The sequence below is a fragment of the Pteropus medius genome, unplaced genomic scaffold, assembly GCF_902729225.1.
Source record: "Pteropus medius unplaced genomic scaffold, Ma_sr-lr_union100, whole genome shotgun sequence".
In the NCBI taxonomy this organism is placed as follows: domain Eukaryota; kingdom Metazoa; phylum Chordata; class Mammalia; order Chiroptera; family Pteropodidae; genus Pteropus; species Pteropus medius.
In genome coordinates this window covers 875,726-894,237 of record NW_024344561.1, presented here as the reverse complement: position 1 = coordinate 894,237, position 18,512 = coordinate 875,726, and the positions used below count along the sequence as shown (strand labels likewise).

Sequence of the window (18,512 nt, the reverse complement as noted above, 5' to 3'; positions counted from 1 at the left end):
GTGCACTGTACCCGAGCCTTCCTACTGAAGTTGATCCTGGGGTTGACTTAAGAGGCGCCATGATGCGTGTGGTATTAATGGGTTGAGGGCTGCAGCTTTAGGGGTCGAGGGCTGCAGCTTTAGGGGTCTATAGCCTTAGTCGGTGACAGTACAGGGCAGTGGCTAGGCTGGATACCACTTCAAGGGACTTTCCTGGAAGCACTGTATTGAAAGCTAGATTCGCTGTGTTTGGGAATGTCCTAGGGGGAGCTGTGTTGCGGGTAGAGGGATGCCTACTAGGACCTAGTGTTTCCTTCAGGCTGAGGGCTCTCGGGGTCCTTCCAAGGGGTGGAAGACTGCATGGAAATGGGGGGGGCGCATTCATGGACTCGTCCTGCAGCAGATAGGATCAGAAATCCAGAGAGGGCCTCTTTGGGGAGCACTGTGTTGGGGGCCTTGTGCTGGGTGTAGCCCCCTTCTTAGGGCAGGAGAGTTAAGGTGCAGTAGCTGCACAGTCTCAGGATGAAGAAGTCCCTGCCTCCCCAGGTGACAGTGTTAGTGAGGGGCTGTTTGGGCTGGCCCTGACTATTTTCTTTCTGGCCTCAGTTCACTCTAGCTGTTGGGGTATGACCAGCTGTGGCTGCCTCGGCTGTGTGCTCTGCCTGAGCTTTTGAGGTCCTGTGATTGTAACATGGGGGACTGTGTATGCTTCAGGGAGAGCGACTGTGGCAGTGGGAAAGTGTATGCTCCTAGGATGGTGATTTTGTGACTGCGTGCTTCTGGGACAATAGTCATGACAGTGACTGTGTGTGCTACCAGAATACTGTGACGATGTGGCTGTATGTGCTCCCAGGATGCTGTGATTGTGCCACTGACTGTATGTGTTGTTGGGATGCCATGATTGTGACAGAGTGACTGTTTCTGCTCCCAGGAGAGTGATTATGACAGTGAATGTATGTGCTCCCAGGACAGTGATTGGGACAGTAATTGTAAGTGTTGCTGGGTGATCATTATAGTGACCATGTGTGATACTGGGACAGTGATTATGACAGTGTGCATTCTTGGGATGTGGCGATGGTACCACTGCGATGTGTACGTTCCCAGGATAATGTGATTGTGTCAGCAGGACTATCTGTTCTCCCTAGGACACTGAGATTGAGACACTGTGATGTGCTCTCAGCTGCCTATATGCCCTGTGCCTGAGAGTCAGTACTGTGACTTTTGAGGTGTTCTTATGTGCCTGGTGTGCTGGCCCCTAACCACCTGGTGCTCCAGTGGTGCTAGAGGTCTGACTGTATATGCTCTGGTGATGTAACTGATGGCTTTTGACTGTGTGCTTTGCCTGCCCCCCATGGATACCCCTCTGCTTGAGACATCACTAAGACAGATTTGGGCCTCTCACTCCTGGAGTTCCCAAGGAAGGCTCCTCTAGACTGTGACCCTAATACACCAGCTCTGGGGCCCTCCAGCAGGTACCACAGCCCCCCAGGCCACTTCCATCCACCTCCATTCGGGGTACACCCAGCCCCAACACCCCTTCCCCCACCAGGAAGCCTGCTATTTCCCAGAGGGAACTGGAGAGAAGCTGAAGGAAAACAAATTGGAATCAACGGGAAATGCCAAGACCAAGGGCAATGTGCCAGGTCACTGTTCTGAGAGACTAGAGAAGGGGTGATATGCAATAGGAACTGGGCTCAGTTCCCTGTTAAGGCCCCAGGTACTCCCCCTAGCCCGGTCTCTGGGGTGCTAATTCTCAGGGTACAGTGGCTGAGTGGCGATAATCATCATTATCTTAGTGGCATCCATCTCCTAATGGTGCACTCTCAGGCTCCATGTGGGGGACTCTTCCACATGTCCTCATCCCCAGGACCCCATGAGGTATTTCTGTTGGATAGATGGGGAAACAGGCTCAGAGGGACGAAGTCCCTTCTCACCCAAGCTCGCACAACCAGGAAATGGCAGAGCCGAATTCCCAACACAGGTCTATCTGTTACCTGTGCCTCCTGGCACAAGTGTCTTGTCCTCTCTGAACCTCAGTTTCCCCATCTGTAAAGTGGAGCTGTTATCAGCCCTACCCTGTGGGTTTGAGAGTTTCGTGAGATTGGGGATGTGTGTAAAGGACTTAACACAGTGAGTGCTCAGTAGCTTAGTCACTCATAGACCTGGATTTAGGAGAGGAGGCGGAGCCTGCAGAGCCCCTGTTCCTCCAGGATGGGAAGGAAAAAACAGGAACCTCAACCACATCCCGGCAGAGGCTCAGGTTTCTGTTTCACTGTGGCCTGTGTTGCCTCCAGGGGTTGTGGTGGGAGGGAGGGCATTGGTGCCAGCGTCCTCCCCCTGCTCCCAGGCAGAAGAAGAAAGGGGGAACTGAGAGGCCTCCAATGGGAACCTCACTTTTTAGAATGGGCATTCTGCCAGCCCAGTTCTCCATCAGGGGGTTCTTTCAGTACACACACAGGGAGTTCCAGCACTTCCCACGGTGGAGTTTATGCAGCTCCCATAAAGGGAGTCCAGAGAGCCCTCCAGACTTGAGTCACAGGAATCCCCAGAGAGAGGGCACTGCCCCCCATTCGAGAAGGCATCCGCAGCCCCCTTCCAGACCTGGGGATGTATGAGCCTGCGCTCCTGGCGCCCTGCGGGGCTGAGTCACGGCACCACCACGATTTGTCAAGAGGCAGATGGAGCACAAGGAAGAGAAGGACTTTGGTGGTGAGGCGGGGGGCTTGCCTTAACTGGGAGCGGGGCCAACGTATCGACCCCACCTACCCCGCCTCCCTTTGGACCCCCAAACTCTCCCCAGCCTGACTGGGATATCTCTCTGGCTGGTGGTCTCTGTCCCCACTTAAATCCTCGCCTCCCCTTTTTTCTGGCCCTCCCTTCTCCCTTGCCTGAGCGGGTGTCTCCGCGCGCCCCCTGCTGGGCGACGAAAAAGGCACAGGTTGAGGGTGCGCTCCGAGTCCGACTTGCCTCTGGGACTCGTCCCCGAGCAGAGCAAAGTCGCCGCCGCTGCCACTACCACGGCGCCTAGTATTATTATTTCATGTTTATTGAACGCCTTGGAATGCGGGCGCCAGGCCGGCCGACCGCAGGCTGCGGGTGAGGTCTGCGCCTTCCCCAGGTGGGCTGGGACCAGACCGCCACCCCCACCCTCTACCCGCCATTCAAACGCGGTGAGACGGCGCCTGGCGGATGGAGAGGAACTCTGCAGAAAAGTTGCGGACGCGGAGTTCCCATCTGGCCTCCGCGGGCTTGCCCATGCCAGGGCCTCCCAACACCAACCTGCGTTTTAACTCCCAACATCTTTAGCTTTCCATCTTTGCCGAGGAAACAGAGACGAAGTGGCTTGCCCGAGATCACACAGCCAAGAAGAGCAGAATTGGGGTTAAAAACCAGGTCTCCTTGACTTTAGACCAGTGGATGAGATTTAAGTTGTGCCTCTGACTGCTGACACTTTGTGTGACTTGGGGCCATCGATCAGGCCTCCCTGTGCCTCAGTTTCCTCATCAGTAAACCGAGCTGAATAAGATCTAACCACCCCAGGGCTGTGGTAAGGCTGAGATGGCTGACGTCAGAACCCGGCAGCCAGGAGCTGGTATTTTGAGAACTATACTTCCTCAAAATGACTTCAACAGAGAGGAGGGGGCCATCCCTTACACCACAAACCCAGGCCCTGGCTGTGGGGATGCCCCCTTAAACCAGTAACATACTGACTGCAAACTCCTCTGAGTTGCAGGAAACTGGGGTTTTGGGCCTGGGGGAACCACAGATGCAGGGTGAAGACAGAGTTTTGGCGGGCATCTGAGCCCACTGTTTTCGCTCCTGAGTAAGCTCAAATCCAGCCTTTGCCCTTGACTTGCTGTGTGACCTTGAGAAAGAAGTTCACCATCTGAGCATCAGTTTCCTCATCTTTAACAGGGCCTTTCATTCCACGTTGATTGAGCATCTTCAGGCTGTGACTGAAGATATGAGATAGACCCAGTCTCTGCCTCTTGGAATTTTCAAACTAGTGGGTGAGGAAGAAATAGCAAGTAAAGGATATGATCGTTCCAGATGGTGACACATGGGACATGAAGAAAAGAGGGACCCTGGGGACAAGGAAGGCCTCTCTGAGGAGGTGACATTTGAGCAGAGACCTAAATGAAGTGAGAGGATGGTATTTGGGTGTCTGAGGGATGAGAGTGACAAGCAGAGGGACTAGCCAGCGTAAAGGTCCTGAGGTAGGAGTGTGTCTGATATGTTGGAGGAAGAGTAGGGGAGCAAGTATGGCTGGGACAGAGTGAACAGAGTTAAGTGGAAGGAAATAAGGCAGGGAGGTGATGGAGCAGCTTGTGTAAGGCCTCATAGGCCATGGTCAGGGTTGACTTTAGGCCTCAGTTTACATCTGACTGCCTAGGATGAGACAAAGGTCACCGGACTAGAAGAAAATTGAACTGTGAAGAGCCTAGTGATTCAAATCCCAGTTTCTGCAGACAGACAACTGGATTTATGATCTAACTCTGCTCTTTTGGGGCTGGGTCACCTTGGCAAAGTTACTTCCCTTCTCTGGGCTTCAGCTTTCCCATCTCTGAAATGGGCCTGTAAGGACCTGATTCCCAAAGTGTGATGTGCGGGATCAGCAAAACAATGCAGGGAAGCCTGTGAATGGGTCAATGTGAATGTCCTTCCTTTCTGTTTGTACTTGAACCAAAGGGTCCTGGTGGCCAGTGCATAAGTCTTAGTGGGTTTAGAGCAGGAGTTCTCACCCAGGGGCAATTCTGTAGCCTTCCCCCACCGCCCCCCGCCAGAGGACATGCAGCAATGGCTGGAGACATTTTAGCTGTCATGATCGAGGGGTAGAGGCCAGGGATTCTGCTACTGCTACAAGCACACAGGACACCCCGCCCTTCCCTGTCCAGGACAGAGGATTATCAGGCACCAAGTATCAGTAGTGACCAGGCTGAGAAACTGTGCATTCCCAACGAGGGGACAAAATTTGGTTCTTGGGGTGGATGTGTGAAAAAAAATCTTATTTTATATACAAAGCCCCAATATACACACACACAATACATAAACAAATATACAATGTATCTGTGATATTAACATTTCACAGAAGTGTTTGGTGGTGGGGGGGGATGTGTAAAAAGTCTGCTCTTTAGGGAAGCAATAATGAAATACAGGGTGACAAACACTGGTCTAGAGCCTGAATCAGCCACTCATTGGCTGTGTAACTTTGAGCAGGTTGTGTCTCTCCAAGACTCAGTTTTTCCATCTGTAAAGTGGGGACAATAGTATCACTTTGCAGGTGTTTTGTGAGGATTAAATGAGCTCATAGCTAGAGGTGGTGAATCCCAGCATTCTGAAGGTTGACTGCTATAATCATCATCATCATCATCATCATCATCATCATCATCATCATCTGTATTCTCTGGCTAGGACAGTGGTTGGCATATTATAAATGCTCCATAAATGTTTTGTCAAATAATAATAATAATACTTGTAACTAACATTCAGTGAGTGCTTGCTATGTCGACATTTTTCTGAGACTTTTATATGTCCATCCATGAAGCGCAGAGAATGATACCCATTTTACAAGTGGGAAAACAGGGTCAGTGAGAGGAAGTGACTAGCCCAAGGTCAAATGACTAAGTGCCAGAAGCCAGAGTCAAGTCTGGGCCATTTGACTCTGGGCCCCAGAACAGCAGAGCCAACAAGTAAAAAGGTATTCACAGAGGCAATGCCCTAAAATAGAGATTTGCCCGTTTTTTCTTATTTAAAACAAACTTCTCCCCCTTCCTTAACCCTTACAAGCCACAGGCAGGTTGGAGTAGGATCTGGAATTATAATCAGTTGGCTTACTTTGTTTAAGGGTCTTCACCTCTCTGAGCCTCAGTTTCCTCATCTGTGAAAGAGTATAATGTGCCCACAGAACCGCAGTGGTTGGGCATGCAGAGCCACCACCGGGGTCTCAGAAAATCCCCATGCCTGTGTACTACTGTGCCTGCGTGGGAGTCAGCACTAAGGAGAGGTTGGGTTCTTGGGGTCACCTTATGAACTGCGGGGGCTCCAATTCTAAGAGATGCTTCAGAGATTATAAGGAGTATCTTTACGAGTTATAAGACATGTCTCAGAAGCTGTGGGGAACCATTCTGGGGGGGTCACCAAAGACTGTGGGTGCATCCTGGATTCTGAAGGTGCCCCTGAGGTTATGTTGGGGAGTTCTCTGCATTTGCGGGATGCTATGGAGACACTCAAGGCTTGGAGAACATCTGAGGGACAGTGAAAACATTCCTGGGGTCTGTGAGGGACCTTAGGACTTTGGGGGCCCTCATGCCCATGTCTGTGAGAATGTTTATGGCTGTGGGGGATTCTAATGGTACTCTGGAGGTCTCTGCATGACTCAGGGATGGTGGAGGTGCCCTAGGGCAAGGGTCCCCAACCCTTGGGCCATGGACCAGTACTGGTTCATGGCCTGTTAGGAACCGGGCTGCACAGGAGGTGAGTGTTGGGCGAGCGAGTGAAGCTTCATCTGTGTTTGCAGCCACTCGCTCTCCAGCACTAGCATCACCATCTCGCTCGGCTCTACCTCAGATCATCAGGCATTAGATTCTCATAGGAACACCAGCCCTTGGCGCCTAAAAGTTGGGGACCGCTGCTCTAGAGGATTTAGGTGACATCTGAGGAATTGTAGTGGAGGTCCTGGGATCTACGAGGGTTTCTTGTGGTTCTCAGAGCACCCCTGGAATTTGTAGGTGCATCCTAGGATTCTTGGGGTGCCCCTGAGGTTTGTAGGGGTGTCAGGAACAATGAGGACACTACTAGGGGACATCTTGGGAGCTATTGGAGTGTCCTAAAGTTTATGAAGGCCTCTCAGAGCACTTCTGTGTTTCATGGGGGAACCCATGGATTTCGGGGATACCTTGGGTTGTGTGGGGGCATCTCAGGCATAATGTGGGCACTCCCTGGAGTTATGGGGACGTCTGAAGGACTTTAGGGACGTCCTTGAAGTCTATGGGCCTCTCAACACCACGGGAGATTGTGAGAGCGCCCCTAGAGATTTTGGAGGCGTCCCAAGTGTTTATAGAGACGCCTTCGGCGATTGTGAGGACGTCAGAGGGACTGTGGGGACCCTTGGGGTGTGCGGGATGTCCCTGCTGTAGCCCTGCGGGCGTCCCAGGCCCAACCCCGCCCCAGGGGCGGCCCCAGCGCGAAGCCGGAAGGGCCGAGGCGGCCCGGCGGGGTGGGGCCCGTGGGCCTCAGGGCTGGGTGGCCGGCCTGCGTGGGCCGCGCGGGGCGGGCGGCGCTGCTCCCCAGCGCCCGCCAAGGCCGGGCCGCCCCGCGCCCCCCGCGGCCATGGCGTGGCCGCGCGGCCTGGGCTGCATTCCCGAGCTGCAGCCGGCGGCCTTCCCGGCGGCGGCAGCGGTGGCCGAGGACGAGGCGTTCTTGCCCGAGCCCCCAGCCCCGCGCGCGCGCCGCTGGCCACGTTCGCCGCCCTCCTCGCCCGTCTTCTTCGCCAGCCCATCCCCAACCTTCCGCAGGCGCCTTCGGCTTTTCCGTAACTTCCAGGAGTTCGGCCACCAGGCGTGGGCTGGGTAAGTGCGCCCAGGTGGCCGTGGTTTCTAGTGTCCCCTGGCCACCTGGCGCGCGCTGGTGTCTGGGGTTCGTAGCTGGCTCTGCCCAGCCTCTCTTTTCCTCTTCCGTCATTAAGGCAGCGATAAAAATCGTCCCTACCCGTCAGGGTTGCTGTGGAGACATCTGATAGGGCATGCAGTAGGCGCTCAATAAACGCTACGTTCCTCCCATTTCCTGTGCAAACCTGAGGCTGCGGTCAGGCTTTGGGGAATGAGGCCAACCTGTCACCCAGGGTGATCTGAGGACTCGTGTTTAGTTCTGTCGGCCTCAGTCTAACGGCCGGTTGAGATGGGGCGAGCGGTCCCCTCAGGGTTGCTTTGCCAGAAGGCTCTCTGGTCACCGCGTGCACTGGGCACCGAGGGCAAATGGAAGTTCCCTTCCTGGCCAGACCTGGGTGGACTGCGGGGGCGAACAGCCCCTTTTCTGCCTAGCGGCCACATCTGCCCTAACTTCCCAGTGTCCCTTTATCCTGGAAACGGAGGCGGGCGCAGGATGGCGCTGGGGGTTCTCCCAAGTCGGGAGAAGGTCCTCTACCGGCCCCTTTCCCCGCACTTGTTTAGAATCAGAGTCTGGAGACACAGAAAGGGAGACATGGGACGGGGAGAGAACAGGGGACTGGAGGGTTGGGGCCTCTGGAGCCCTGCATAAGGTCAGAGAGGGCGTGGTAGGGCAAATCAGTGCCTCTCTCCGGCTTTCTCTCTGTGTCTCTGTCTCCACTTCTCGGAGTCTCGCCTGTCTGCGTTCCGTCCCCCAGCTCCACCTCCCCCGCATCCGTCGTCCCTCCCCCGGGTTTTTGTCACCGGACCTCGCACTTCGCCACCGCAGGCCTCTCGTCCCCGCGGGGGCGCACCGCGCTCGGAGACCTCCAGCGGGCCCAGCTCGACGTCAAGATGAGGAGGGAGGAAGGCGGGGCCAGAGGCGGGGGGGGGCGGGCCCGGAGCCCGGGAAACCGGAGCCCGGGGCACCCCCCTCCGGCCCCCCTCCCGCGCCCTGAGGCTCTGGGGAAGGGAGGCAAGCGGGAAGTGTGCGCAGAGTTCCGCGGGGCCCCGCAAGAGGAGGCAGGCGCAGAGTTCGCCCCTGCGCTGCGGACCGGAGAACGCTCGAAGCCCTGCCTGGGGGTTCACCGGGAGGGCAGGTGTGGAGTCAGCGCCGGCGGCGGCCGCCGACACCTCGGGCCTGGCGAACAGTGCACGCCACAGCACGGTGCAGCTGTCCCCATGCGCGTCCCTACAGCGCTTGGCACCCATGCGCTCCACTGCAGCCCGCCGGGCCCGGCCCCGGCCCCCTGCCCTAGCACTGCCCCACGCGGGCTGTGAGTCCCTGTTCCACTTCTCCTTCAGCGACGAGGACACCTGTTGGCACCCTCCAGGCATATCTGTCAGGTGGGTGGCCCGCAGCCAGTCCCGCCACCAGAGGGCTCTGGCTGCGCTGGTGGGGTAGCCCAGTTTGTCTTGGGGAGTCTCCAAAGTGGTTTTCAGGGTCTGCCTTCAGCCCCACCCCTTTCCCTGGCCCTACAGATCTGGGTGCTGCTGAGGGCTTCCTGCAGGTGGTGGCTTAAAAAATGGGTGAGGGGTCCTGCCCCTTTTCTGCCTGCCCAAGATAGGACCCCTTCACCTTCTTGGTGCCCCTAAACTTGGGCTTCTGGCACTCACCATGGCAGCAAGTATGGGTGTCCAAGGTCACCTGGGCTCCACTCCCTGGCCACTAGCCTCCAGCCAGGTCCTTCCAGCCTTACCCTTCCTCCCTCCTTGCTGGGGTTGCCAGGCTGAAAACCAAGCTGGGGTGGGGGTGGGGAGAAGGTTCCTGCTAGAACTCCTGTGGGGGTGAGTAGTTAGGATCCCCTGGACAGTGCTGGGGCAGAGAAGTGGCATTTAGGGTCTCAGAGTTCTTAGGATACTCCAGCCATGTTCTTGGTCCTCTCTACCAACTCCTTCAGACACCTGGACACACACATGCTCCCCAACATGGACATACACACTCCACATACACAGCCACACGTGTGACATGAACACACCCACGCACAGGGCACTTGGGGTCACCTGATGTTTACTGTGCTAGGCATGGGTCTCCTGGCTGGTGGGGACACAAAGAGAACCCCACAGTTGACCCATGGCCACAGTGACACACAGACCACGGTAACCCCAGCCTCACACAGTCTTGTGTACACCGCACTGCCTGCGGGAGCACACTCTCACCGCAGCACACACCAGGCTGGATTCCGCTTGCACACAGCACACCTGATACCCACTCAGGAGTCAGGGACAGTCACAGTGCGTGTGCAGCACACAGGTACACCCTCACAGAGTCACAAAGACACACAGATCCATGCAGGCACTGTGAACAGACCCTACTCTCTACTAAGTCAATAATAATTTTCCACACACACACACACACACACATGCACACGAACAAATCCACGCAGATACCTCTGTGAACACAGGTGCTCCTGAACACCCGCCTCCGACTCACACTTGCACGGACCCTTCTCGTACACCCAACCCCACTAACAGCCGTGTCACCTGGCACCACGCGCCTGCTTGGCAGACACACACCAGTGCCCGCCCTCAACCTCTATGTGACCTTCACAAAGCAAATGCCAGGCCTTTCCATAAAGGCTGCCTAGCACCTCCTACAAAGGAGTCGGATAGAGTGGGACAGAGCCTGGGGAGACATCAGGCCTGCTCCGGGGAGATGCACATGCGGTGATTTAGCGTGCAGCTTTGTAGCCCAGCTGCCCAGATTCGAATCCTTGCTCTACCGCCATCCAAGTTATTCATCCTCTCTGCTTCAGCTTCTCTCTGGAAAGTGGAGATGAGTGTGCGTGCCCAGCACAGTGCCTAGTGTGTGGCACCTAGGAGCAGTTGGCTACTTTCATTGTCCTTATGATTTTTACCAACTGGGGCATGTCCCCTTTCTTTGCTACTCCCCACCCCCGCCCCAGCTTGTTTGTTTCTCATTGACCCCTGCAGCAGAACTCTCTGAAGCCTGGATCTGCCCCTGGACTGCACAGTCCCCCAGAGGCCCAATTTGATGCTTGGAAGCCCAGGTGGACAGGCCTAGAGGCCCCAGAGGAGTGGAGGCAGATAGCAATGTCGCCTGAGAATGCCGTAGTCAGCCTGCCTGGGGAGAGCCTTGGGCCCATCCTTTTCCTTCTGATGGAGTGTCTGGGCATTTGGCTGTGATGTCAGGGCCTCCTGGATGCCCTTGTCTCTGGTTTGTGACTTTGGGTCCATTGGGACATCTCTGGTACAGCCTCTAGCCTCATTTTGGGTCACCCTGAGCAGCTGCAGGCCAGGGAAGGGTGACACCCCACTGCCTGGGGATCTGATTCTGGGGAGTAGCTGAGACCCCTCATTCTCAGGCTGCAGTTCAACAGGCTGAATCCCCTTCCCTCTGCCCTTCCACAGCCCAGGGGATGTAGCTCCTGGAAGCACAAACAGCAGGGCCCCAGAGAGCCTCTTCCCATCCTGGCCTCTGGGCTCCTGCTTGCAGTGAGCTGAGTCCCCTGGGGTTTTAGTAAGCTGCCTGAGATGATAGTTGGATGCTCTCGGGAGGCTTGGGTCTCACCTTCTCTAAACTGCACTTCAGTTCTTGGGGCAGGGGAGGGGTCCTACCTACATAGGTACGGCTCACTCCCGTTCCCAGTGGCACTCAGCAGAGCCAAAAAGAAAATCCAGGCTGGGCCTTGGGAGACAGGACATGGTTCTCAGGTATGGAGGCCACCAACCCCTCCCAGCCCCTCTGTGCCTCAGTCTCCTCATTTTACAGGGATGTTAATGGAACCCAACTCACAGAGTTGGGGAGAGACATAACTGGATTCATGTGCATAAAGCACCTCGATAATGCCAGGCCCACAACGAGTACTCAGTAAGTGTCTTGTTACTACATGCCCAAAGGGTCTGACCTGGAGCCCCATACACAGCAGGAGCTCAGTACAGGGGCATCAGCATCAAAGGCCCAAGCTTGTGATGAAGTATTCTATCATAAGGTGTGTTTTTAAAATTTATTTAAAAGATTAACATATATTAAGTGTGCTCTTTTTAGTATACATCTATACGAAGTTTGTTTTATTGTGGTAAAATATAAATACCATAAAATTTCCCATTTTAACCATTTTTGAGTGTACAGTTCAGTGTCATTAAGTACACTCACATTGTTGTGCACCCATCACCACCATCTGTCTTCAGAACTTTTTCATATTCCCCAAATAAAACTCTGTCCATTAAATACTAACTCCCCATGCCCCTCCCCCAGCCCCTGGCAGCCACCATTCTACCTTCTGTCTCTATGAATCTGACTCTCCTAGGGACCTCATGTAAGTGGAATTGCACGATATTTGTTCTTTTGTGTTTGGCTTATGTCATTTAGCATGTTTTCAAGGTTCATCCATGTTGTAGCATGTGTCAAAATTTCTTTTTAAGGCAGAATAATATTAATGTGTGTGTGTGAGTGTGTGTGTGTGTGTGTGTGATTTTTCTCCATCCATTCATCCGTTGATGGACAGGAGTTGTTTCCACCTTTTGGCTATATTGTGAATAATGCTGCTATGAACATTGGTGTACAAATGACTGTGTGAGTCCCTGCTTTCACTTTTAGAAGTAGAATTGCTGGATCACATAGTAATTCTATACTTAAATTTTTGAGGAGCTGCCAAACCGTTTTCCACATTGCCTGCACCATTTTTACATTCCCACCAATAATGCACAAGTATTCCAATCTCTCCACATCCTTACCAACCCTTGTTATTTTCATTTTTTAAATAATAGCCCTCCTTCACACCTGTTAGAATAGCTGTTATCAAAAAGAAAAGAAATAACAGGTGTTGGCAAGGATATGGAGAAAAGGGACCCCTTGTACACTGTTGGTTGGAATGCAAACTGATGTAGCTACTATGGAAAACAGTATGGAGGGTCCTCAAAATTTAAAGATGACCCAGCAACCCCTCTGGGTGACTATCTACCCAAAAAGTTTGATAACATTTACTCATAAAGATATAAATACCTCTATGTTCATTGCAACATTATTTACAGTGGCCAGGACATGGAAACAACCAAAGTGTCCTTCGATAGATGATTGGATAAAGACGACGTGGTACATATATACAATGGAATATTACTCAACCATAAGAACAGATGAAATACCGCCATTTGTGACAACATGGGTAGATCTTGAGAATATCACGCTAAGCAAATAAGTCACAGATGGAAAAGGTTGAGAACCATATGATTTCACTCACATGTGGAATATAAAACTGAAAGTAACAAACAAACAAAAACTCATAGACACAGATTAACAGTTTAGTGGTTACCAGAAGGAGAGGGAGGGAGGTAGATAAGGGTAAAGAGGGTCAAGTATATGGTGAGAGAAGGAGATTTGACTTTGGGTGGCGAACACACAATGCCATATACAGATGATGTATTATAGAATTGTACACTTGAGACCTATATAATTTTATTAACCAATGTCACCCCCAATAAACTTGGTATAAACAAACAAACAAATAATAATAGGGTATGCAGCGGTATGGCACTGTGGTTGATTTGCCTTTCCCTAATGGCTAATGGGGTTGACCATCTTATCATGTGCTTATCGTTCGTCTGTATATCTTCTTTGGAGAAATGTGTAAGTCCTTTGCCCACTTTTTAATTGGTTTGTTTGATTTTTGTTGCTGTCATTAAGTTTTAGTTCTTTATATATTCTAGATATAAATCCTTTTTCAGATATGCGATTTGCAAAAATTTTCTCCCATTTTGTGGATTGCCTTTTCACTCTTAATTGTATTCTTTGAGACACAAAAGTTTTTAATTTTGATGAAGTCCAATTTATTTTTTATTTTGTTGCTTGTGCTTTTGGTATCATCCAAGAAATCACTGCCAAATCCAATGTTGTGAAACTTCTAAAAGTTTTATAGTTTTAGCTCTTATGTTTAGGTATTTGATCCATTCGGGGTTTCTTTTTGTAATTGGTGTGAGATAAGGATCCAACATCATTCTTTGGTATGTTCGTAACCAGTGTTCGGCATGATTTGTTGAAAAGACAGTCCTTTTCCCATTAAATGGTCTTGGCACACTTGTCAAAAATCATTTGACTATATATGTTAGGTTTTATTTCTAGGCTCTCTGTTTAATTCCATTGGTCTATATGTCTGCCTATGCACTACCACACTGTTTTGGTTACTGTACCTTTGTTGTAAGTTTTGAAATCAGGAAGTGTGAGTCTTCCAACTTTGTTTTTCTTTTTAAAGATTACTTTGGCTATTCAGAGTCCCTATAGATTCCATGTGAATTCTAGGATGGACTTTTTTTTTTTTTAATTATTTCTGCAAAGAATATTGTTGGATTTTGATAGGGATTGCACTGAATCCGTAGATCGTTTTGGGGTAGTGTTGACATCTTCACCTTAAGTCTTCCAATCAATGAATATGAGTGTCGTTACATTTATTTGTGTCTTCTTTAATTTCTTTCAGCAATATTTTGTACTTTTCAGTGTACAAGGCTTTTGCCTCTTTGGTTAAGTTTATTCCTAAGTATCTTATTTATTTTGATGTTATTGTATGTGGAATTGTTTTTGTAATACCCTTTTTGGATTGTTCGCTGTTAGTGTATAGAAAAGCAACTAATTCTTCTGTGTTAATTTTGTATCCTGCAACTTTGCTAAATTCAATTATTAGTCAGTTCCATGAGTTTTGACACATGTAATATCATCACTGGCTTCTTTCTCTTAGCCTTCCTCCTCGGGTTAGATAATTTACTAAATTTACTAAAAACTCAGGAAAAGTTTACAAACTAGGTTACTGGTTTATTATAAAAGATATAACTCAAGAATAGCCAAAGAGAAGAGGTGTATGTGGGGGAGGGACATGGAGCTTCCTGGCCTCTCCTCTTCCATGTGCCACTCTCCCGCTCCTCAATGTGCTCACCAACCCAGCAACTCTCTGAACCCTGTCCTTGAGGGATTTGGGGGGGATGTTTTGTTCTGATTAGGTAATTGACCATTCCATTGGTGATTAACTCAACCTCCAGCCTCTCTAGACCTGGAGGTCTGGGAGTGGGGTTGAAAGTTACAATCTTCTAAAGTTACATGGTTGTCTCCCCTGGCAAGCGGCACCCCCATCCCGAGACTATCTGGGAGTCCCTAGCAGACAGTCATCTCGTTAGCTTACAAAAAAACACCTTTCACTTCTGAGATTCCCAGGGTTTTATGAACTGTATGCTAGGAAAACAGGGCAGAGACCAAATGTGTGTGTGTGTGTGTGTGTGTGTGTGTGTGTGTTTTCTTTTCTTATTGCCAAATAGCATTGCATGGTGTGGATCTGCCACAATTTCCTCGTTCACCCATTGGTGCGCGTTTGGTTTAGTTGTTTCCAGTATTTGGTGATTATGAACAGAGCTTCTATAAACATTGGTCTGCAGGTTTTGAGTGGACGTATATTTTCATTCATCTTGGGTTAATACATAAAAGTGGATTTGTTGAATCGTACAGTAAGTATGCATTTATTTGCATAAGAAACTGACCAACTCTCTTCTAGAGTAGCTGTACCACTTGGTATTTCCAGCAGCAGCGAATGAGGGCTCCAGCTGCTCTGAATCCTTGCCACCACTTGTTATTATTGTCAGTTTTTATTTGTTTCTTTGTTTTAGCCATCCCAGTAGGTATGAAGTGATAGTTCATGGTTTTAATTTGCATTTCCCTAAGGACAAATGATGTTTCCTGTGCTTATTTGCCATGTAGATATCTTCTCTGGCGAACTGTCCAAACTTCTGCTCATTTTTTAATTGGGTTGTTTGTCTTCTTGTTATTGAGTTCTGGGAGTTCATTATATATTCTGGATCCAAGTTCTTTGTCATGTATTTTCTCCCTGTCCATAGCTTGTCTTTTTATTCTCTTGATAGTGTCTTTTTTTTTTAGAGTGTAAGTTTTCATAGTATTTTTTAAAGTTTTTTGAAGTTTGTTTTTAAAAGAAGTTTAAATTTTTGACTATGTAAAATTTCAGGTTTCTTTCCTAAAATTGGTCTGTCTGGTTACTCAGGGCCCCAGCCCTACTCTGCTTTTAGTGTTGGCTGCCTGGCTCCCTGGAACATTTTTTCTAAGGGGAGGAATATGCTCTGATGGGGTCAGGTAGGCAGAGGACAGAAGTTAACATTTTGGTCTCAGGAGTCACAAGACTTGGGTTCAAATTCTGACCCCACCATGGTCTTGCTGTGTGACCCAGAGCTGATCATTCTCCCCTCTGTACCTGTTTCTTCATCTGTAAAATAGAGTTAATGCAGTTCACTCCGCATTCCCCCTCCCCAGAACTAGCCTAGAAAAAAAACTCATTTTTTTCCCTCAGTTTATGGAAGCTGGTATCACTGTCCTGGTGATTTCAAACTTATTTCTTAGCAGAGGGACTATTCAAATATAATCTTATGCTGACTCGCAATAGGTAGACCAGGAAGGGGAGAATTCCGTTTCCTCTCGCTACTTCCTTGTACCCCCAGGGCACAGCCTGAAGTCTGCTCTCCAGTCTAATATCCTCACTTTAACAATGGAGTAACAGACCAGAGAGGGCAGCGGCCTTCCCAAGGCCAAATAGCACGTTGCGGACACACAATTCCTGCTCTCATCCTCAGTTCTCCATAGTGACTGTCCTGCTGAGTCCATTTCCTAGGTGGCTTATGTGGGGCTGGTTGACTTAGAATTACCAATGTTTTTTGAGCTCTGTGCAGGGCATTGTTTTCAGCATTTAACCCCTGTTAATACTGGTCACCTGGAGGCGGTGGTTGTCCTCATTTTGGAAGTGGCAAAGCCATCATCTCCCTGCCTCATCCTGAGAGTCTTGGTCTTGCCAGGGCCCGCAGGCTGGGACTCCACTGTCTCCCCTCTCTGCAGCTCTATCTCTGTCCTAGTCTGTCTGTATCTCCATTCCAGCCACATCAGCTTCCTTGCTGGCCCTCAAACAAAAATTAAATCCTGCCCCAGGGTCTTTGCACTTGCTGTTCCCTCACCTTTGAGTGCTTTCCACCACCTCTTGACCCGTGGCCTGCTCCTTCTCATCTTTGAGGTCCTGCTCAGATGTCACCTCCTCAGACAGGCCTTTTTTAACCACAGCAGCTAAAATCATCTCTCCAGTAACTTGCCAGTCATCTACCTAGTTTTAATTCTCTGCATGGCACAATCCAGTTCATGTATTCATTCATTCATTCATTCACTCATTCATTTTATGATTCATCCAATAAACACTTATTGACTACCCTCTATGTGCCAGGCCATGATCTTGGCTCAAGGGATACCAAGGGGTATAGCAGTGAACAAAGCAGACAAAAATCCCTGATATTCAGCACTTAGTTTGGGAAGGGAAAACAAATAATAAAGAAGTAAAACATAGAATATGTCAAGTAAGTAGAGTTTTTTTTAAGGAAGAGAAATAAGAAATATTAGGCCAGGGGTTGGAATTTTAGATGGGTTAGTCAAGGGAGGCCTCCCTGAGGAGGCAACATTTGAGCTGAGGCTTGAAGGAGGTGAAAGAGGATCCATTGGAGATCTGGGCAGGGGAAACAGCCTGTGCAAAGGCCCTGGGGCAGGACTGTATCTGGAATGTTTAGAGAATAGTGAGGAGGCATTGTAGCTGGAGCAGAGTGAATGAGGGGCAGAGTGGGAAGTCACAGGGCAAGGAGCCCTGTGGCCCATAGTGAGGACTTTGGCTTTTGCTCTGAGTGAGCTAGGGACCTTAGAAGGTTCTGCGCAGTAGAGGGATGTGACCTGACTCAGGTGTTCACAGGCTCCCTCTGTCTGGTTAAGAGGGGAACAGACTGAGGAGCAAAAACAGGAGGCAGGGACCAGGGCCGAGGTGAATGCACTGATCCAGGCAAATGATGAGCGGGGCTGGCCAGGGAGGAGTGAGAAGTAGACAGATCTTGAATAGATTTGGGAAGCAAGCCTGATTTTAGGTGCAAAGAGAAGAGTAGAGCCAAGGAGGATCTCACAACTTTTGGGGTGTACATTGTCGCTAGTTAACCTGTTTATAGTCTAGCCTTCCCCATGTCATCTCCGTGAGGGGAAGATCATGGTCTGTCTTGGTCACTGCTGTGTCTCCAACACCTGCAACAGGGCCTGGCTCACAGAGGCTCTCAGTAACTGACCTCTGCAAGTCTTTGTCTCCAATCTCTTTTGAGGTGTGTGTCTTTCTTTAATGTCTTCTATCTGCCGCCCATCTCTGCCAGGAATTCCCTCGGCCCCCTTGTTCCTCTTAACCTCCCCGATGCCCTCTCAGCCCCCATAACCCCTGTTTCTGCCTGCCCCTGCAGCTTCGAGGCAGAGAATGGGCCTACACCCTCGCCCGGCCGCAGCCCCCTGGACTCGCAGGCGAGCCCGGGCCTTGTGCTGCATGCTGGGGCGGCCACCAGCCAGCGCCGTGAATCTTTCCTCTACCGCTCAGACAGCGACTATGACATGTCACCCAAGACCATGTCCCGGAACTCGTCAGTCACCAGCGAGGCGTGAGCATCCCCTAATCCCACCTGCTACCTCTTCCGGGCCTGGCCCTACCACAAGCTGCCCTTCCCAGCAGGAGGTGGGGCACTGCCCAGGCCCCCAGACCTGTCCTCCCCAGTGAAGGGTAAACAGCCCCCTTCCACCATCAAGAGCTTGGTCCCTTTATAGCAAGTCTACCCAAAGAGTCCCCACCCTATCTCTGCTCCCCCGCAACTACACTGAGCCCTTCCCTCAGGCCCAGCTTCCACCCATGTCCATATAGTCCCCACCTGCCCAACCTACCCATGTGCTGTGGGGGCCTGGCCCCACTTCAGCCTGTGTCTCCAGCAAGGAGGGAGCATCCCCGCTTGAGCCCCTCCCTGCCACTGCTTCCTCCCCGTGTCTGCCTTGGCTGACCCCTCTTCTTTTCCTCCTCCAGCCTTCCCTAAGCCCCCTTATCCTGACCACCTGTT

General features: G+C 50.9%; 1 protein-coding gene across 4 annotated transcripts in view; it reads left to right on the top strand.

Moving 5' to 3' along the window:
• Positions 1 to 18,340, top strand: part of LOC120610869 (cAMP-specific 3',5'-cyclic phosphodiesterase 4A-like) — a 28,257-nt gene extending 9,917 nt beyond the window's left edge. For 2 of the 4 annotated variants that reach the window (XM_039873221.1, XM_039873222.1), the window contains exon 4: positions 17,874 to 18,340. In XM_039873221.1, coding sequence (XP_039729155.1) covers positions 17,874 to 18,069 — 196 coding nt within the window. In that variant the 3' untranslated portion in view covers positions 18,070 to 18,340. Of the gene's footprint in view, positions 1 to 7,297; positions 7,548 to 17,873 lie in introns of those variants that run through there. The other 2 variants (XM_039873223.1, XM_039873224.1) reach the window with 2 other exon arrangements.
• Positions 18,341 to 18,512: the final 172 nt, after the last annotated feature.